Source organism: Aethalodelphis obliquidens, unplaced genomic scaffold, assembly GCF_003676395.1.
Source record: "Aethalodelphis obliquidens isolate GAN/ISIS:26980383/991018 unplaced genomic scaffold, ASM367639v1 scaffold1, whole genome shotgun sequence".
Lineage (NCBI taxonomy): Eukaryota > Metazoa > Chordata > Mammalia > Artiodactyla > Delphinidae > Aethalodelphis > Aethalodelphis obliquidens.
The window spans coordinates 3397356-3419448 of record NW_020837945.1 but is presented as its reverse complement, the minus strand read 5'-3'; the positions used below and the strand labels follow the sequence as shown (position 1 = coordinate 3419448).

The 22093-nt window shown below is 47.2% G+C and overlaps 1 protein-coding gene across 1 annotated transcript; it reads right to left on the bottom strand.

The window, feature by feature from the left end:
- Positions 1-281: 281 nt before the first annotated feature.
- On the bottom strand, positions 282-21561 carry TFF1 (trefoil factor 1). The gene is made up of 3 exons (XM_027107761.1): positions 21483-21561; positions 18309-18461; positions 282-289 (listed from the first exon to the last, which is right to left on the bottom strand). Exons 1-3 carry the CDS (start codon positions 21556-21558, stop codon positions 282-284), a joined length of 237 nt encoding a protein of 78 aa, XP_026963562.1. The 5' UTR covers positions 21559-21561.
- Between the last annotated feature and the right edge of the window lie 532 nt (positions 21562-22093).

Here is a 22093-nt window from a genome sequence, read left to right as displayed (position 1 = left end):
TTCTTCTTTGTAGTGATGTTACCTATCAGTTCTCACAGGAAACAGAAGCCAAATGGGGGGTCCCTTAGATGTCACCCATGTCAGTCTACTTCTGATTATTATGGAGGTACTGGTACCAGACCGTTCCTCCTGCCATAAGTAACTCTAAACCTATGTGGAATAACCGTTTACAGATGCTGAGCAACAGGCTGTGTGGGACAGAAAGGGAAGCAGTGTGGAGAGGCCCAAGGTCACCTGGTTTTCTGTCTAGAAACACAGTCTGGCCACAGAGCATCAGAGGCTTATGGGGCTGAGGGACAGAGGGTGGAATCAGAGACCACGGGGTTATGGGTTTCCAGGGTGGGGGCCGGAGGAGAGGGACACCTGAAACAGGGCTGGGGACTCCCTGAGGTTTAGTCAGATGCTAAGCCGCCACACACAAAAGGCCAGGAAGAAACAGCTCCCAGGAAGGAACGCACACCAAGGAGACAGGGCTGTCAGCAGCCTGATTCACATGAGTTCTGACCAGCCACAGGGGAAGGCTTGTTGGCTGTCCAAGCACTGAGTAGGGACATAGAATGACCATGCCATGTCTTAGTCAGCTTGGGTGGCCATAACGAAATACCACAGGGAGATGGGTTAAACAACCGACATTGGTTTCTCACAGTTCTGGTGGCTGGAAATTCATTATCAGGGTGGCTGCAGGGTAGGGTTCTGGTGAGGGCTCTCTTCCTGGCTTGCAGATGGTGGCCTTCTCAATGTGTGCTCACCTGGTGGAGAAAGGGTAAGTTCCCTGCTGTCTCTTTCTATAAGACCACTAACCCCATCATGGGGGTTCCATCCTCATGACCTCTTCCAACCCTAATTACCTCCCAAAGTCCCTACCTCCTAATAGCATCACACTGGGGGGTATGGCTTCCACATATGAATGTGGGGGGGGTGGCACAAACATTCAGTCCATAACATGCCATAAGAGTAGGCTTGATCTTGTTCTAGAGTAAAGCCATACCCCTTCTAACAAAACTTTAAAACAAGTCCTAAAAGATCAAGTTAATCTATAAGTAAAGTGACTGCCTAACAGAATGAAACTCAGCATTTTGTTAAGGAAGACAACAAAATCCAGACACATGACATAGCATTCATAATGTTCAACATAAACTCAAAACTTACTAGGTGTGTGAAGAAGCAGGACCTTAAGCACTGGAAATAACAGAGAATAGAAACAGACCAGATACTGCATTAAAATGTTCAACTCCTTAAAGAGAAATATAACAAGGGAACACATTTTAAAATCTGCATAGAGGAATGGAAACTAAAAATGAACCAGGTGGAAATTCTAGGCATGAAAACTACAATATCTGAAATGAAAAATTCTAATTAGATTAGATACTTTAGAAGAAATTGCTGATTTATTTGAAGTCAGTGCAGTACAAGCTCTCCAAACTGGGACATAGAGAGAAAGAGGGCTGAAATAAAATGGAACAGAACCTCAGTGACCCATGAGACAGTGTCAGCAGACCAACATATATGTAATTAGTGTACCAGTAGGAGGGGAAGAAATATTGGGGCAAGAAAAAGGATTTGAAAAAATAATGGCCAAATTTTTTGTAAATTTGCTGACAAATATAAACTCATATATCCTAGAAGCTCAATGAATGCCAAGCAAGATAAAGAAAACCACATAAAGGCACAGCATGATCAAATTGTTGAAAAATCAGTAATTTTAAAATGTTTTTACAGCAACTGGCAGAAAGACACACTGAATTACAGGGGAGCATATTAAGAATGACAAGTGAGTCGGAGATTGGCTCAAGATGGCGGAGTAGAAGGATGTGCTCTCACTCCCTTTTGCAAGAACACTGGAATCACTGCTAATCACTGCTAAACAATCATTGACAGGAAAACACTGGCATTCACCAAAAAATATACCCCACATCCAAAGACAAATGAGAAGTCACAATGAGATGGTAGGAGGGGCGCAATCACAATAAAATCAAATCCCATAACTGATGGGTGGGTGACTCACAAACTGGAGAACACTTATACCACAGAAGTCAACCCAATGGAGTGAAGGTTCTGAGCCCCACGTCAGGCTTCCGAATCTGGGGGTCAGGCAATGGGAGGAGGAATTCCTAGAGAATCAGACTTTGAAAGCTAGCAGGATTTGACTGCAGGACATCAACAGGACTGGGGAAACAGAGACTCCACTCTTGGAGGGCACACACAAAGTAGTGTGCACATCGGGACCCAGGGGAAGGAGCAGTGATCCCATAGGAGATTGAACCAGACCTACCTGCTAGTGTTGGAGGGTCTCCTGCAGAGGCAGGGGGTGGCTCTGTCTCACCATGAGGACAAGGACAAGGACACTGGCAGCAGAAGTTCTGGGAAGTTGGTTACTCCTTGGTGTAAGTCCTCCCAGAGTCTGTCATTAGCCCCACCAAAGAGCCCAGGAAGACTCCAGTGTTCAGTCACCTCAGGCCAAACAACCAACAAGGAGGGGACCCAGCCCCACCCATCAGCAGACAAGCAGATTAAAGTTTTACTGAGCTCTGCCCACCAGAGCAACACCCAGCTCTACCCACCACCAGTCCCTCCCATCAGGAAATTTACACAAACCTCTTAGATAGCCTCATCCACCAGAGGGCAGACAGCAGAAGCAAGAAGAACTACAATCCTGCATCCTGTGAAACAAAAGCCACATTCACAGAAAAACAGACAAAATGAAAATGCAGAGAGCTACATACCAGATGAAGGAACAAGATAAAACCCCAGAAAAACAACTAAATGAAGTGAAGATAGGCAACCTTCCAGAAAAAGAATTCAGAATAATGATAGTGAAGATGATCCAGGACCTCAGAAAATGAATAGAGGCAAAGATTGAGAAGATGCAAGAAATGTTCAACAAAGAACTAGAAGAATTAAAGAACAAACAAACAGAGATGAACAGTACAATAACTGAAATGAAAACTACACTAGAAGGAATCAATAGCAGAATAACTGAGGCAAAAGAACAGATAAGTGACCTGAAAGACAGAATGGTGGAATTAATTGCTGCGGAACAGAATAAAGAAAAAAGAATGAAAAGAAATGAAGACAGACTAAGAGACCTCCGGGACAACATTAAACACAACAACATTCGCATTATAGGGGTCCCAGAACGAGAAGAGAGAAAGGAACAGAGAAAATATTTGAAGAGATTATAGCTGAAAACTTCCCTAACATGGGAAAGGAAATAGCCACCCAAGTCCAGGAAGCACAGTGAGTCCCATACAGGATAAACCAAAGGAGAAACATGCCAAGACACATAGTAATCAAATTGGCAAAAATTAAAAACAAAGAATAATTATAGAAAGCATCAAGGGAAAAATGACAAATAACATACAAGGGAACTCCCATAAGGTTAACAGCTGATTTCTCAGCAGAAACTCTACAAACCAGAAGGGAGTGGCATGATATACTTAAAGTGATGAAATGGAAGAACCTACAATCAAGATTACTCTACCTGACAAGGATCTCATTCAGATTCAATGGAGAAATCAAAAGCTTTACAGACAAGCAAAAGCTAAGAGAATTCAGCACCACCAAACCAGCTCTACAACAAATGTTAAAGGAACTTCTCTAAGTGGGAAACACAAGAGAAGAAAAGAACCTACAAAAACAAACCCAAAACAATTAAGAAAATGGTCATAGGAACATACATATCAATAATTACCTTAAACGTGAATGGATTAAATGCTACAACCAAAAGACACAGGCTTGCTGAATGGATACAAAATCAAGACCCATATATATGCTGTCTACAAGAGACCCACTTCAGACCTAGGGACACATACAGACTGAAAGTGAAGGGATGGAAAAAGATATTCCATGCAAATGGAAATCAAAAGAAAGCTGGAGTAGCAATTCTCATATCAGATAAAATACACTTTAAAATAAAGAATGTTACAAGAGACAAGGACGGACACTAAATAATGATCAAGGGATCAATCCAAGAAGAAGATATAACAATTATATATGCACCCAACACAGGAGCGCCTCAATACATAAGGCAACTGCTAACAGCTATAAATTGGAAATCAACAGTAACACAATAATAGTGGGGGACATAAAATCTCACTGACACCAATGGACAGATCAGCCAAACAGAAAATTAATAAGAAATACAAGCTTTAAATGACACAATAGACCAGATAGATTTAATTGATATCTATATGACATTCCATCCAAAAACAGCAGATTACACTTTCTTCTCGAGTGCGCACAGAACATTCTCCAGGATAGATCACATCTTGGGTCACAAATCAAGCCTCACTAAATTTAAGAAAATTGCAATCATATCAAGCATCTTTTCTGACCACAATGCTTTGAGATTAGAAATAAATTACAGGGAAAAAATGTAAAAAACACAAAGACATGGAGGCTAAACAGTACGTTACTAAATAACCAAGAGATCACTGAAGAAACCAAAGAGGAAATCAAAAAATACCTAGAGACAAATGATAATGAAAACCAGACAATCCAAAACCTATGCAATGTGGCAAAACAGTTCTAAGAGGGAAGTTTATAGCTATACAAGCCTACCTCAAGAAACAAGAAAAATCTCAAATAAACAATCTAACCTTACACCTAAAGGAACTAGAGAAAGAAGAACAAACAAAACCCAAAGTTAGCAGAAGGAAAGAAATCATAAAGATCAGAACAGAAATAAATGAAATAGAAACAAAGAAAACAATAGCAAAAATCAATAAAACTAAAAGCTGGTTCTTTGAGAAGATAAACAACATTGATAAACCATTAGCCAGACTCATCAAGAAAAAGAGGGAGAGGACTCAAATCAATAAAATTAGAAATGAAAAAGGAGAAGTAACAACAGACACTGCAGAAATACAAAGGATCATGAGAGATTACTACAAGCAACTCTATGCCAATAAAATGGACAACCTGGAATAAATGGACAAACTTTTAGAAAGGTATAGCCTTCCAAGAATGAACGAGGAAGAAATAGAAAACATGAACAGACCAACCACAAACACTGAAATTGAAACTGTGATTTAAAATCTTCCAGAAAACAAACAAACAAACAAACAATATCTTCCAAAAAACAAAAGTCCAGAACCTGACGGCTTCTCAGGTGAATTCTATCAAACATTTAGAGAAGAGCTAACACCCATCCTTCTCAAAGTCTTCCAAAAAATTGCAGAGGAAGGAACCCTCCCAAACTCATTCTATGATACCACCATCACCCTGATACCGGAACCAAATATACTACAAAAAAAAATTACAGACCAGTATCACTGATGAATATAGATGTAAAACATCCTCAACAAAATACTAGCAAACAGAATCTAACAACACGTTAAAAGCATCATACACCATGATCAAGTGGGATTTATCCCATATATGCAAGGAATCTTCAGTATATGCAAATCAAACAATGTGATACACCATATTAACAAATTGAAGAATTAAAACCATATGATCATCTCAATAGATGCAGAAAAAGCTTTTGACAAAATTCAACACTCATTTATGATAAAACCTCTCCAGAAAGTAGACATATAGGGAATTTACCTCAACATAATAAAGGCCATATATGACCAACCCACAGCAAACATCATTCTCAATGGTGAAAAACTGAAACCATTTCCACCAAGATCAGTAACAAGACAGGGATGTCCACTCTTGCCACTATTATTCAACATAGTTTTGGAAGTCCTAGCCACGGCAATCAGAGAAGAAAAAGAAATAAAAGGAATACAAACTGGATAAGAAGAATTAAAACTGTTACTGTTTGCAGATGACATGATACTATACATAGAGAATCCTAAAGATGCCACCAGAAAACTACTAGAGCTAATCAATGAATTTGGTAAAGTTGCAGGATACAAAATACACAGAAATCACTTGCATTCCTATACAGTAATGATGATAAATCTGAATGAGAAATTAAGGAAACACTCCCATTTACCATTGCAACAAAAAGAATAAAATACCTAGGAATAAACCTACCTAGGAGACAAAAGACCTGTATGCAGAAAATTATAAGACACTGATGAAAGAAATTAAAGATGATACAAACAGATGGAGAGATATACCATGTTCTTGGATTGGAAGAATCAATATTGTGAAAATGACTATACTACCCAAAGCAATCTACAGATTCAATGCAATCCATATCAAATTACCAATGGCATTTTTTACAGAACTAGAGCAAAAAATCTTAAAATTTGTATGGAGACACAAAAGACCCCGAATATCCAAAGTGGTCTTGAAGGAAAAACACAGAGGTGGAGGAATCAGACTCTCTGACTTCAGACTATACTACAAAGCGACAGTAATCAAGACAATATGGTACTGGCACAAAAACAGAAATACAGATCAATGGAACAGGATAGACAGCCCAGAGATAAACCCACAAACCTATGGTCAACTAATCTATGACAAAGGAGGCAAGGATATACAATGGAGAAAAGACAGTCTCTTCAGTAAGTGGTGCTGAGAAAACTGGACAGCTACATGTAAAAGAATGAAATTAGAACACTCCCTAACACCCTACACAAAAATAAACTCAAAATGGATTAAAGACCTCAATGTAAGTCCAAACACTATAAAACTCTTAGAGGAAAACATAGAATGAACACTCTTTGACATAAATCACAGCAAGATCTTTTTTGATCTACCTCCTAGAGTAATGGAAATAAAAACAAAAATAAACAAATGGGACCTAACGAAACTTAAAAACTTTTGCACAGTAAAGGAAACCATAAAAAAGATGAAAAGACCACCCTCAGAATGGGAGAAAATATTTGCAAACGAATCAACGGACAAAGGATTAATCTCCAAAATATATAAATAGCTCGTGCAGCTCAATATTAAAAAAACAAACAACCCAATCCAAAAATGGACAGACCTAAATGGACATTTCTCCAAAGAAAACATACAGATGGCCAAGAAGCACATGAAAAGCTGCTCAACATCACTAATTATTAGGGAAATGCAAATCAAAACTACAATGAGGTGTCGCCTCACAACAGTTCGAATGGGCATCATCAGAAAATCTACAAGGAACAAATGCTGGAGAGGGCATGGAGAAAAAGGAACACTCTTGCACTGTTGGTGGGAATGTAAATTGATACAGCCACTGTGGAGAACAGTATGGAGGTTCTTTAAACAACTAAAAATAGAATTACCATATGACCCAGCAATCCCACTACTGGGTATATACCCTGAGAAAACCATAATTGAAAAAGACACATGCACCCCAATGTTCATTGCAGCACTATTTACAATAGCCAGGTCATGGAAGCAACCTAAATGCCCATCAACAGACGAATGGATAAAGAAGATGTGGTTCATATATACAGTGGAATATTACTCAGCCATAAAAAGAAACGAAATTGCGTTATTTGTAGAGACATGGATGGACCTATAGTCTGTCATACAGAGTGAAGTAAGTCAGAAAGAGAAAAACTAATATCGTCTATTAACGCATATATGTGGAACCTATAAAAATGGTACAGATGAACCAGTTTGCAGGGCAGAAATTGAGACACAGATGTAGAGAACAAACGTATGGACACCAAGGGGGGAAAGCGGGGGTGGGGGTGGGGGTGTGATGAATTGGGAGATTGGGATTGACATGTATACACTGATGTGTATAAAATGGATGACTAATAAGAACCTGCTGTATACAAAAATTAATTAAATTAAAAAATTTTTTAAAATGTCAGTTCAAGGTTTGGATGGAAACATACTTAAAGTATATTTTAGAAAAACTGATATTATAAAAAAGTTATTAAAATATTGTATTGGAAAAAGAAAAGAATGACAAGTGACCTCTCATCTGAAACCGTGTAATCTGGAAGGCAATGGAACAACAATATTAAAGTGCTAAAGGAGAAAATTTGTCAAGTCAGAATTCTATACTCACGGAAAATGTCCTTATTTTATTTTTTAGAGCAAGTCTAGATTCACAGCAGAATTGAGCAGAAGGTACAGAGATTTCAAAATACTTTTTTAGGCAAGCAAAGGCTGTAAGAATCTGTCACTTGCCAACCTCTCCTCCAAGGAATCTAAAATTGGTTCTTCAGGCTGAAGCTGTGGTTGTCCCTTGATGCAGGGCAGTGCTGCCACCACTTCCCACCTGGCTGGATTTATTCAGTTATGGCAGCGTTTGGGCCTCTGTCAGCATCTGTGTTTACAGCCCAGTCTAGTCTCATGATTTCTCCCTTGGCTTGCTACAACTGTTTCCTAAATAATCTCTCAGCCAGAGTTTTGTCCTCATCTAGACAAAAGTCTGGTGCCTTGATTACCTTTATAAAGTGACAATCAGTACATGGCACTCCCCTGGCACTCCCTCACACCTCCCAGCCTGAAGCGTGCGTGAAAGGCAAGACCTTTTATGAGCTGGTCCCCACATACCCACCCCCCAGCCCCGCACTCTTCTATTGCCGGGTCTCCTTCATAACCTAAGCCTCTTGCCCTCTGACACACCCTGACCTCTGACACTTTGTTTGCATGTCCTCCTCTCGCTGCAATGCTCTTCCTCCACTCTTTGCCTCGCTAACTCCTGTCCACCCTTCAGCTCTTGACTCAGGAGCCACTTCTTCCAGGAAGGCCTCCTTCACTTCCCCTGAGAGAAGACAGGGCCCTTCACCCCTCCCCCAAGCATCCTTTGTTCACCTGATTCACAACACTTAGCCACACCTGCATTTTAAGTGGAGTTGTATGTTTCTGGTTCCTTTATTAATTGTACCAAAGGTAACAGGTAAACCTGCAGGCCAACTTTGTCCCAGGTGATATTCTAAGGATTTCATGTGCTGTATGTCATTTAATTCTCACAACAGTCCAAATGAAGAGCTGAACCTATCGCCCCCAGTTTATAGTGTATACGGAAAAATAGTTTCCCCAGACAAACACAGAAAGTAAGTGCAGGGTGGCATCCAGAGCCGGACCTATGCCTCCTTTATTTTGAATCCCTAGAACCAAAGCCAGCATCTGCACAAACTAGACCTACTTAGTGAGGTGGTGTGGGGTGGAAAAATGGGTAAGTGACACCCGGAAGGTGAGGAAGAGGAGTCTGCCTCCTAATGTCACCCATTCGGCCAAATTTCCTTATGGAATTCATAAAATAATACCTAGGCCTGGATATATGCAAATAAGTAAGGCGAGCCTCTTCTCATCTCTGGATTAATTTCCTCATCTGTGAAATGAGAGCTGGAATGAGAGTTTATCAAATGATCTCCAAGGTCTCACATGCCTGGTGAACCCTCACTCGGATACTATCTGACTAGGATAATATTTCATTTTTACACTGTCATCAGGGGAAAAAGTAAATTTTTATTACTAACATTTGCATGTACAGTGTTCCTAAATATAGAAGGTGGGGCTGAAAAACATGCAAATTCAGTTTCCCTCCCCAGCATTCCAGGTTTCTGGAGTTTGGTTGTGCTGATCAATAGAATGGGTAAATAATAGACTCTTCTATGGGACTTCCCTGGTGGTGCAGTGGTTAAGAATCTGCCTGCCAATGCAGGGGACACGGGTTCGAGCCCTGGTCTGGGAAGATCCCACATGCTACAGAGCAACTAAGCCCATGTGCCACAGCTACTGAGCCTGTGCTCTAGAGCCCACAAGCCACAACTACTGAGCCCATGTGCCACAACTACTGAAGCCCACGTGCCTAGAGCCCATGCTCTGCAACAAGAGAAGCCACTGCAATGAGAAGACACGCACTGCAACGAAGAGTAGCTCCCGCTCACCGCAACTAGAGAAAGCTGGCACACAGCAACAAAGACCCAATGCAGGCAAAAATAATAATAATAGACTCTTCTAAAACCCAGGACGTAATTTAGCTACATAATAAAGAAGATGGCCAAAGCTGGGAGGAGACATAAACAGATGAGCCAATGCTGATGAGCATTTGGTACAGACTTTAGGAAGGAGCAAATAGAGAGGTCCTGATGGGTTATATCCGGGGGACATAATTGGACAGACATAAACCTTAGCATTTTTCAATGTATTGTGCAACGGAATTCCTCCTTGTCCTACTTTGAGGGACTTTAACCAAGATTTACATTCCTTCAAAATGTCTCTTTTGTACCCCTTTTGTATCTGAGTGGGAGCTGGCCAGTCTTGAAGCTTACCACAAGTCAAGGAAAAATGATATATTATAGTAGGAGTTGGCAAACTATGGCCCATGAGCTTGTTGCCTGTGTTTAAATAAAACTTTATTAAAAACACAGCCATACCCATTCATTCACACACTGTCTATGGCCACTTTCTAGCTATGATTGCAGAGTTGATTACCTGTGGCAGAGACTGTATGGCCCAGGAAACCTAAAATATTTACTCTCTGGCCTTTGAAGAAAAAAAAAATCTGCGTATCCCTGTATTTTAGTCCTACAACTCTCTAAAAACAAAATTTTAAAAAGAAGGTGGTAAATATGTGTATTTATAAATGAAATGTTACAGAAATGTGCCTCAGTGCTCTTTTCCCCTTCTGTAATCTGGTCTTGGAAATGGTATATTTAGTATACTGATTTTCAGGAGACAATTCCCCGCGAGTCTCTCACGTTCCCACAGGTCTTGTGAATGAGATGCTAACTGTCCCAATAGCTTAGGACCTAAAATTACAGTTGAATGTTAATGATGTCAAGATGCCTTGACATCTGGCAACTGAGAGGCCGCGAGTGGCCTAACCATGAATTCTCCTCCCTACTCAGCTCCCACAGATAAGGCCCCTTAGCCAAACAACCTCCTTATCTAGGGACTGGGCACAGTTCCTGCTTATCCCTGAGGAGTGGACCTCCCTTCCCTGCCAGCCAGCAGAACTATCCAATCAAGCCAATCTCATCCTCCTGCAGGAACCAGGGAGCACCCCGCCCTCTTGATACTACACAGCTCCTTCCACAGCCCCCGGCTGTTCGCTGTGTTCCTGAGCGCAGCCCCCGTGTGGCCCTGCGTGGCAGGATATTTGTGCGGCAAACAACCTTGGAAGGTAGATAAGCAGGCGGCAGAGGGCCGGCAAGCTTACTGCCCCTTGAAAGATTTAAACCCCTTGAGAGGTCAGTGTTTCTCTCCTGGAAGGCAGCCCACTGTGTGTGCTGACCCCCATCTGAGCTCATCGGTGCCACCCCTGAAGGACTTGGGGGCAAAGGGAACCAAGACAAGCGTGCTGCTGCTTACGCTGCTTGCTATGTGATGAGTAATAAGGTCCTTTATCTCTGAACCGGGAGTCTCCTGTCCTCGGCCAGCAGCCATGAAGCTATTCGCTTGCAAGTAGGGTAAACTCTCAGCCCTTCTGAGTTCTCAACACTGATGAACCAGATAAGATTAAATATAAAAATCCCATCACTGTTTGTCTTTAGAATAGATGTTCCCTACTTTTAGGTTCAATCAACTACACGGTACCACATATATATGTGAGTGTGTATGGCTTTGCCTAATTTAATCTGTTTGCTACCCCCAAAATGTCCGGCTCAGGGCAATGTCAAGAGCTGAGAAGAACAATTAAGAAATACCTTTAAAATAATACTATGTACCTTTCTGGAACTAACTACAATGTGACAGCTCGGACCTTTAAATGGGTGACTGTTTGATACCTGCCAGTACATTCCTGTGCTGGTATTTCCCGGGTATGTGTCTCTTCTTAGCTAATGTTTCCTGTCGGGCTCACAAGCACTGAATATTTCCACGAGCTGTCTCTGCCCACACTCACAAATAAACGCAAGAGAGTTTTCTTGAGCTAACAATACGCTTCCCTACAACCCTACGAATAGGATCTGAAGCCACAACTTGGCTTCCAGAGTTGGTTCCTGGTCTGGTCCTTAGTTCAACATGTTCTGAATAGAAGCCTATTGTTGTGTTGGCAATTTTCTAGAAACAATGATAACCTCCAAGTACATGGCCAGCTGCAGAGTGGAAAGGCTCACAGATCCAATTAAGGTGCTTGAGCCACGGGGTTTAGTAAATCTATCTCCCACACGTGATGAAAAGTGAGGGGCAGAAGTGGCAGGTTTGCACTCTGCATGGGGTGCAAGTGGGTGGAAGGACCACACACCTGGATCCTGGGTCATGAGATGCTCATGTGTCCTGTTCCTCTCTCGGCCTTTCCATCAATGCATGGTGACAAGGACCAGAACTGGGGTTTGAACAGGGGCCAGGACATGGGCAGTGCCACCACACACTCAGGCTTTATTGGGGAGACTCAGGGAAAGCAGCGTTGGCCCAACTGCAGCCCACAGTGACCCACAGAGCAGCCATGCTGTTAGTCTGTGTCTGGGATGACACGTGGAGCTTGAATTGGACCATGACCAGGGTCACCAATGGGGGCCTGATTAAGGATGACGGAGCGGCCAGGCTGGAGATGAGCAGTCTGCTTCCTACGGATCCTCCATCCTGTCCCACCTGTGATAACATTCTGCCTGCTCCATCCTCTTTGTCACATAACACACCCTACAGGTGACCCACTCACTCCCTGTCTGCCCTTAACACACAGTGTGAGTGTCCCCTATGTCTCACGGTCTCTGGGTTTGCTCACTGTCTGCATTTGACACATTCTCAGTCTCATGTATTCCCTTTGTTTTCTTACCACCTAGAGCAGAAGTGACTAGTCTCAGCAACAAACAGCTGTGACCCCTGCCCTTTGGTAATTTGCATTTATTAGGGTTCCTTGGCTGCAAGTAAGAGACACCAGCTGTTATGGGCTAAAATGTCTCCTCCAAATTCACATGTGGAAGTCCTATTCTCCAGGACCTCATAATGTGACCTTATTTGGAGATGAAGTCTCTAAATATAATTAAGTTAAAATGAAGCCAGTAGGGTGGGCCTTAATCCAATATGACTGGTGTCCTTCTAAGAAGAGGAGATTAGGACACACACAGAGAACACGGAGAAGACGGCCATCTACACACCAAGGAGAGAGGCCTCGGGAGAAATCAGCCCTGCCCACACCTCAATCTTGGACTTCCAGCTTCTAGAACTGTGAGAATAAATGTCAGTTGTTTAAGTCGTCCGGTCTGACGAGGATACCAGCGCAAGCTGATGAAGAAAGGGGAGGGTGTGTCACATGGCATCAGTTGTCACTGGGACACCAGGGTGACAGCACTGCCAGCCTCGGGGTCGGGACTCGCTCCCTCTCCCTTTGGCCCCTCTCTGCACATCCACCTGTCCTTGCCCGGCCCCTCAGGCCGCGTGGGGAGCTGTGCTCACTTGGGCTCCTCTGTTACGCATTTGTTACCCATTCTCTCCAGGGCTGATACAGACGTGACTCCCTCCCACACCAGTTGTGTCCACCAGAAGACCCCTGACTTCCTCTCAAAATATGAATCTCTCCCAGGAGAAACTTCCTGGGCTTTTGTCTGAAGCTCTTCAAGGACATGGAAAGTTCTAGAAAAATTCCCGCGTTGGTGGTTTCCAGGCTGGAGGGAAAGGGTAGTACGCAGGGTGTCAGACAGCCGTGTTGACTGGCCAGTTAGCCTTGTAGCTCCACCCTGTGAAAATCAAGAACACTCTACACTGACACATCACTCCATGGCGTCGTTCTGAAGTTGAAGGCCTGTCTCTAAAGACGAAGATGGAAAACATAAAACTTTCCACTAACAAGCTACGTATTCAGATGTAGAAAGTATAAGGGTGGCTTTCCCTCCTCTGGCAGAAATCCACGGGTCTTGATGTGCAAGAGAGCTCACCCCCAAATAGCCTCCCTCAGCCTGGTTTCCAAGGTTGGGGGGAGGGAGCAGCGTGGGCCCCTTAAGAGCTGTGTGTATGTGTGTCGGCATGTGTGTGTGTGTGTGTGTGTGCATGCGTGTGACATGGTCCCCATGTCAAGGCTCCTTGTGCCTTACCAGCAGAGCTGTTCTTTGTCACGCAGCCTGCCTTTTTTCCACCACCTTCTGGATGCTTCAAGGCCTCTGCACTGGCCGTGAGAAGGTGCCCTTTGCTCCTAAGCCCTGCCATCTGTTCTGCTTCCCTGGCCGTGGACTCCTGGCTGTAGTGAAGCGCGGGGCGGGGAGGCGGTCCAGGCTCCTGGGAAGCCCAGATTTCCCTCCCCAGGAGGGGTCACCAACCAATCGCCTTCATGGGGGCGCGTGATGGGGAGGGGCAGGTGATGCGAGAGCGTGACAGGGAGGCGGCCATAGGGGCAGGTCTGCCCCCGTGGGTGGTGGTGACTTCTTTACGGTCCTGTTCTGTCCCCCACCGGCTCCCCTGCCGTCTCCCCCATCCTGGCTCTGAACACGGGAAGGACCCAACACCCCGGCTCTCACCTCTCTCCCTCCACAGCCTCACTGAGCGCTGGGACCCACTGGGATGTCCTGGGAGGCTGAGGCCAGACAGCACGGGCGGGCACGGGCCTGACTGCCCTCTGAGGCCACCCGGCTTCCCAGAGCATTTCCACCGGCATCTGTTCTGACAGGTCCCCCCACACGCTGCCTGGGCGCCTCCCTCTCTGCCCTCAGTTGCCTCCACTGTCGGAATTCCTAGGGATTTTGTGATTCTCAGGAAGCACAGCGTGGCCGAGGCCAAGTCAAATCCCTTTCCCACCCGTGCGGGGTGCTGGACTGGGCACCCCTGCAGGAGTCCCCCGTGTTCTCGTACCCATGCGGGTGAGCCCCAGAGGCCTGGTGTCCAGACAGTGGAGCCGTAGGATCTCGCATCCACGCGGGTAAACACCAGGGGTGGTGGCCGAGCCATCGTGGATCACAGATTTCTTTCCCTGTAACGTGGCGGGAGGGGGAAGGGTTTTGAAGCTGCTGGTCCTCCATCCATTCACTCCCTCAGTGGGCAAGAATCCAGAGAAACAGAAGGAAGGCAGGGGACCCACCTGGCCTCCTGTCACCTGGCCTCCGCCCCACAGCCTGGTGCCTGTCAGCCACAGGAGTACTTAGGGTCAAGAAACCCCAATCTGTGCATCACAGCTCCCTGAAAAGTGGCGTAGCCCTCACGCTCTCTGCCCAGGAAAAGGGGGAGAATGCCCAGTGCAGCCCGCTGCTGCAGGAACCCCCAGGAGACCAAGTTCACCTCTCAGAGCCGGGGTACATGTGACACAAAGGGGCAGCGTGGGTACGGCCCTCGTGTCCCAGATCCCATTCTTGGCTTTCTCCTGATTGCATCCTTGAAATTATTAGTAAACCTTGATGCTAGAGGCTCTCTGGTCCAGGGGAGTCTGGTCTGAGCTGTGTGCCTGCTCGATTGGGCGAGTTACTAAACATTTCTTGTCTTACCAAACGGGGATGAAGATAAGGGTAAGATAACATTTGTAATGGAGTTTGTTTCGAAAACCTAAAGAAATGCCTTTTAATCCTCCCCACATGCACCTCCCTTTGCCCCTGATCACTCCTGATTCTGAGCCCAAAATTCCTCCCGAGAGCCTGAGGCGGGTGGATGGCTCTGTGAGAAGTTGGTGAAACACTAGGTGTGGTAGAGGGGACAGGTTGCCCACTGGCCTTTAACAGATGAAGGGCCCAGCCTGGAGGACTCACCCTGAGGACGTTTACTTTGGCTGAGAGCTGGTCCCCTGCCCGTGGTAGCTGGGATCTAGACTCACCCCTCTAAGGTACAAGGAAGATACAGGCCTTGGTAAAGTCTTGGAAGATACAGAAAACTCAACCAGCAGAGGTTTAACCCATAAGGATATTTGGGTTTACTTGAAATGAAGTGTGGAGGTGGGTGATGCTGGAGCAAATCAGCAGCTGAGGGAGATCAAGGCTCGAGTTCTCTGGCTTTTCCGCATTATCATAGAATGACTGCCTGAAGCACCACATCACACCCTCACGCCACACAGCAAAGGCAGGCTGCAAGGGCCGTCCATGACCGCTAGAGGGCGCTCTCCTCTCACCAAGCAGTAAAAGCCTTTCCCCAGAGCCTTCAAGTAGATGCCTGCTCCTGCCTCATGGGCCAGAGTGGAGTCCTACCTCTCATTGAAAGAGAGGTTAGGAAAGTGAGTACTTTTTCCGTTCTTTATAGGGTGGAAGTCAGGGAAGGAACGGATGTTGGGAACTGGGAAACGGGCCTGTTTTGTCATGGGGGAAAGCCCTCCTCTCTGGCACTGGGGAACGTGGGGAGAAGGTACAGGGGACGCGACAAGCTGGACTCCAGAAAAAACTCCAGCCGAGACCCCCAGACAGGTCAGTGGCAACCCAAAGGGCATGACGCAGACCCAAGGACTCCCTTGCTCCACAGCCGCGGGGGCTTGGTCCCCTCTGTCCACCCACCTCTAAGGAGGGGCAGGAAAGTGGGAGAGGGAGGGTCCAGAGAGACTGGCGACTACTACCTGCAGACGCTGCGCAAAGTACCGTCACACGCTGCATTTCCAGAGCGGCCGGAGTAAACACAGGGAGTTTATTTTTACCTCTCACTAACAGGTGAAGATTGCGAGAAAGATCAGATACGCTTCAGATTTAAAAAAAAGAGAAGCCGGGCTTCCCTGGTGGCGCAGTGGTTGAGAGTCCGCCTGCCGATGCAGGGTACACGGGTTCATACCCCGGTCCGGGAAGATCCCACGTGCCGTGGAGCAGCTGGGCCCGTGAGGCATGGCCGCTGAGCCTGCGCGTCCGGAGCCTGTGCTCCGCGACGGGAGAGGCCACAATAGTGACAGGCCCGCATACCGCAAAAAAAAAAAAAAGAGAAGCCAACATTTCTCTGCACATTCTCCCGCGAAGGTCACGGCACACGCACGACACATACACTATTGCACACACACGCATGCTGCTGTGTGCGTGTGCTGGGGTCCCCATCCTGATGTTTCCTCATGTGCAGTGTATCTCCTGACCCCCGGGGCTTCTGTACTTAATCGTCCTGGTGGCCAAGGGTTGCGGGTGGGTGATGGATCTGCTGGAAAATTGGGAAGAAAACTGATCGCGCAGAGGGCGGTACCTCCTTCTGGGGACCAGGTGGCTGGGGAGGGCGGGAGGGCGGGGCTCCTGGGACCCCAGAGACAAGCTCTGGGAGGAGGCGTCCAGGAGCACGGCTGGCTGAGCTGAGCTCCCTGGAGCAGGGCTGACTGCCCCGGGGGCACTTGAGGCTGCTCAGCCCAGCACTGCCCGCCAGGGTGAGGCATCTGCCCAGGTCCAGGCAGGTCCGACTGGCTCCCTTCCGTCTTGCCTGTGTCGGTGATAAGGCGGCACCGTGGCCTCCGTATCTCCCACCTCACCCCCCATTTTGTTCTATTTTCCAGTTTGGAGTTCAAGCGTGGGGGGCCAGGCAGGTGGGTGTTTCCTCAAGACGTCAACCCGCGCCGTCCTCTGCAATTGTTTTTATTATTAACACTTGCAGACGCTTTGCGATGGATTCGATCTCCTAAGTCAGTTTCCATCTGGGGGAAGTGAAGAAATTACCAGGCAACTTTTATTACCACCATGAATACGTAAAGAATGTGAGTAAGGTTTGGTGCCTGTTTTCATGATTTGACAAGGGTATGACTCCGAGTTGCTTCTGAGACTGCAACCCAATGGCCTGGTGCATGGACGCCGATGGCTGATATCCATCGAGAGAGCCTAACGCAATTACAAGTCACGCTCTCATCTGGCCCAAGATAGCCTGAGTTAATGTGTAATCCACATTACACATTATGTGTAATGTGTGAGATGTGTAATGTGTGGGATGAGAACCCAGAGGTGCAAATATCACATTCCTCCCTCAAAGGGAAAATCCTTTCTATTTTTTAAAAGAAGTACCAGCACAGAGTAACATTTATCTCTTTTAATTTTTAGGCTGATTTTGGGTACGAGGAATCAGAGCAGTCAATCCAGGAAGTGAGTTCAGGCTCAGAGGACCCCGAAACATCCAGCCAGAGATGGAGTTAAGACCCCGGCGCTGGGCTGATGCCATCCCCACCGGAAAAGCGTCTAAAACTGACACTCCCCTGCAAAGGTGAAGTGTGGGGAAGAAGAGGTGCATTAGCAAGAATAAGTATTTTCTTTCACTTTTAAATAATTACAGAGAATTTGCTTAAAAGCGTGACGGGAACGTTCTTTAGAAAACAAAGATTGTCTTTATATTTTGTCATTCTTTCCACTCCCCACCCCCAAGCAAGCGATGAAGCGCGTTACCAAGGACAATTCTTCACAGATCTGTAGTTCGAGATGTGAAGAAAAGCCAGGAAAAAAATAGGGTGCCTCACCCAATGGGTCTTTCACCCCTGTGTTTCCATCCCCCGGCCCTGGATTCAGACTGATTTAGGCAAAACCACTTCTTTCTAGTCACCCCTTGGCCATTACTTTGGGTAAAAACGCAGCAGGCAATTTGGAGCAGGGTCCCGTGGTCCCATGTGGTGTTTTTTTCTCACGAATTCTGCATCTTCAGACCCCACGGTGTTGTCATGGGCTTACCTTCTAAAGGTTCATCAGCGGCCACAGGATGGAAGCACCAGGGGACTCCAGAAATGTTGTTATCAAAGCAGCAGCCTTTACTTTTGCACTCCGTAGACGTGATACTGGGGTGACCACAATTTACCCTTCGATGGGGTTCCATCTGACACGTCTCTGAAAGTACATGGGCCAAGAGGTGAAGGTAAGTGGCAGGCTGGATCCCTTCCTGTTATTACCCGCACTGCAGCTCACTTCCTTTCCCCAATTACATCAGCAGCCAGCCAAGCAGTTGATGTGGACCCAGGGCTCCCCACACAAGAGGAGACCCTGTCCTCATTTCCTGATGCGCAAACACCGAAACTCTGGGAAAATGCAAGGTGCCTGGGATTTGTAAACTTTGCACCTACCTAGATAATCTACTCATTTGCTCATTAATTTCAACAATTATTAAACTTTATTCACTCAATTGATAAATATCTGTGGAGCACCGCTTGTGGGTGCTAGAAACGGGAGCCAGCGCAGCAGAAATAGACAGGGATCTATTTATCCCCTCAGGAGTCAAGTTCATGCCAGGCCTTGTGCTGGGTGATAGGGACCCAGAAATTAAAAATAGAGACGTTGTTGTTAAGAAGCTCACAGTCTGACGGAGGCGGGAGCTGAGTAAAGGTACAAAACGGCACAGTGCAACCAGCCATGGGCAGGCCCAAGAGGGGAGAGTGACAACAGGCTGAACAAAGCAAGGAGGGCTTCCTGTCGGAGGAGGCTGACCTGATGAGGACGAGGCAATGGGTGCTCCAAGCAGAGGGAGTAGCGCATTCAAAGGTGGTGGAGAGAGAGAGCAAAGTGTGTTCGAGGTAAGATGGGGAGTCGGGGTAGGGTAGTTTGGGGAAGCCAGGCTGAGGGCTGGAGTGGACGACTTCAGCCCAAGAGCAAAGGGAGACACTCGGAAGCTTTAAGCAGAGGAGTGACGACATTGACCCAAAGTGGAGAACGCTCGCGGGCGGCTAACGGCTCCCACGTGTTCTAGATGCAAGATGGGGAGGGTCTGAACTCAGGGCCACAGTGTAGGGCTCTGAGAAGGCATACTGCTCAGACCGGGTGGTGGGCGGGTTGAGGCAGGTCGCAGAAGAAGAATCCGGAACCCCTACCCTGTCTTGTGGGTGAGGGGGGATGCTTCGAAGGTTAGGGGCTCCGCTCTGCACGTGGGCTCGGCGTGCTCGTGGATGAACGCCACCAGCTGGCCTCCAGAGAGAGGCCTGGCCATGCAGCCGCGCCATCCACTTCCGGACCAGACTCTGTCCCCGGGTGAAGGGGACGCGCAGCCAGGCCTTGGGAGTGTGGGTGGTAAAGAGACTGGGAGGGAAGGAGCCGGAACAGAGCAAGGAGGACCGAGGTTCAGGGCAGACATGGTCACGAGCTGGCCTTGACCTGGAGCATCTCGCTCTCAGAAGAAGGCAGTCCAACCAAAGACAGATAGATGCCTGGCGTCTCCTAGACTGGGAGGCAGGATGCTCGCCTTTGGTCCCTTGTGAAGTCCACCTGAGCATCTTAAAGCGGAGCCCGTCACTCAAGCTGGTCTTTGTGGGTTTTTGTATCGACATCTGAGGATCGCCTCCAGCTTTCTTTGAAGAAAAGTTTCTGTGGCTTTGCAGAAAGACGGGCGTCCATCTCCCACTGGCGGTGCAGCCTTTTGGGGACATCAAACCTCCCAGGGTCTGGCCTCCCCGCCATAGAGAGAAGGTGGTCATTGCCCACTCCACCGGGCAGGGTGGTGGGGAAGGTCAAGACAGGCTGTGTGTGCAGAGCTTGGACCACAGCTCTTTTGTCCTTTCTCTCCCTGCAGGATGCGATGTAGCAGCCAGCAGGAGGGGCAGAGAACTGCTTTGCTGGGTAACCTGACCCCCTCCCAGCTGCCATCCTAAACGGGAACTGAAGATTTCCAAGGGTTCTGTCCTCAACAGGAGTCCATCTTTTTTTCTGTTGCATAACAGGACTAAATGGAAATGATTTCCAGCCAGGGCTACACTTGTAATTGGATGGAGTTTTCTAGTTTTCTGTTTTCACAGGATCGCTGACCCTGTGAGAACCATAGAGAAAGGTTGAGCCTTGGGCCACAGGGCAGGGGCCAGTGGGTGGCCAGAAGCTGGTGTGGAGAGTGCGGACCAGGGCTAGGCTGCCCAGCCTCCCAGAAGCGGACAGTGCCGTGGGCAGAGCTGGGGACTGGGGTGCCAGGGAAGATGCAGACGGACCGGGGTGCGGCCAGGTGCAGACCACCCTCCTCCATCCCCACAGGAGGTCATACGTCCTTTCAGGTCCAAGCCCCCTCCCTCCTCCTTGCCTTAGGCTGTGGGGCCTTCCTCCCCCTATCCCCTCCTCACATGCCTGGTCCGCTGTTCCTGACTTGTGAGGTCCTTGGGACGTGTCCAGAGATACATGGGACCCATCCTTTTACCTCCCTTCAAACCTCTATCGGAATCCTCATTTTGAAACCTTTGGAAAATCCTTCTCCAGCCCTCTCCCTTTAGAAGTGTATCTACCAATAATAAGCAACGTTCATTGAGCACTTTGTAGCTTTTCCCAAATATCATCACACGTAATTTTGTTGACAGCCGTCTGAAGCTGAAGATTGACCCTGTTCTGCAGGTAGAGGATTTGAGACACAAACACGTTCAGAGGAAGCAACAGTGTCCTCCCTCCTTAATGCTCTCATCTGGTGACACCCATGGACTAGGCACTGATGGGACGCATGCACCAATGGGACAGGTGGTCTGGGTTCCATGGAACAGGGGGCCCAGGAGAGCCCACAGACCGGGGACGCCCGTCCTCAGAAGAGGCTCTTAGAGGTCTGTGTGGACCTTGAGTGGGTCCAGCCCCAGGGGTTTGGCTTGGGCATTAACATCAAAGATAGCTCTTTGAAATGTGATATTTAAGAGCCCCAGAATATTCTAGCATCAGTACTGAAGAGACATGCCAACCGAGGCCGCTACGTTCTCACCGCAGTCCCCAAAGCTTCCACGGGCCCCTCCACCCTGCTGCTATCTTCCCCTGTTCTGCTTTCCAGAATCTTCCCAGGGTCTAGAACAGCCCCTGGCACTAAACAGCGCTTGGCTCAAAAGTACGTTGTGAAACCATGACTCCCAGAGGTGGACCCCTGCCCCGCGTGCCCACCACAGAGCAGGAAAGGGGGTGTCTTACCAGCCTCGCCCTGAGCCAGGCTGCTGAGGGCCAGAGCAAAGACCATGACCAGGACGCAGGTCACCTTGGGCTCCATGGTGGCTATGACCTTCCTCCTCTGTCCAAAGGAGACCACCGTCAAGGATGAGTGTGCGTCCTGGCCCTCGATCTTATACCGCAGGCTCTGTTTGCTTTTTAAAGAGGGTCAGATAACGTTTGCCTAAGGAGGGCCCCGACACCCTTCATTCCAAGTAATCTCCATGATTAAAAGGTGTTTCCTAAACGCAGCCAAGCCCAACTGACAAGTTTGTTGACAGAGGAAAATGCTATATTGCGTGGTCATCTTTGTTGAGGGAGTTGAGATTCAGAAAATCCCTCTCTTATCCTGTGGCAGTCTCCTTGGTCACGACATGGTCCAGTGCCTGAGCTTTTCGGAGACCCTCCTGCTAAGTCAACAGTACACTCACGGGGGAGTGAGTCATAGGTGAGATGCCCATGCCAGGCACAGTGTGTCAACAATGACTCACCGGTCCCCCATGGCGATTCAGGGACGGACAGGCAGACAGGGGCAAGTGAAGCCCCCTGGCCCAGCCTGGTCCTTTCCAACTGGGCATGCAACTCTTTCCAATGGT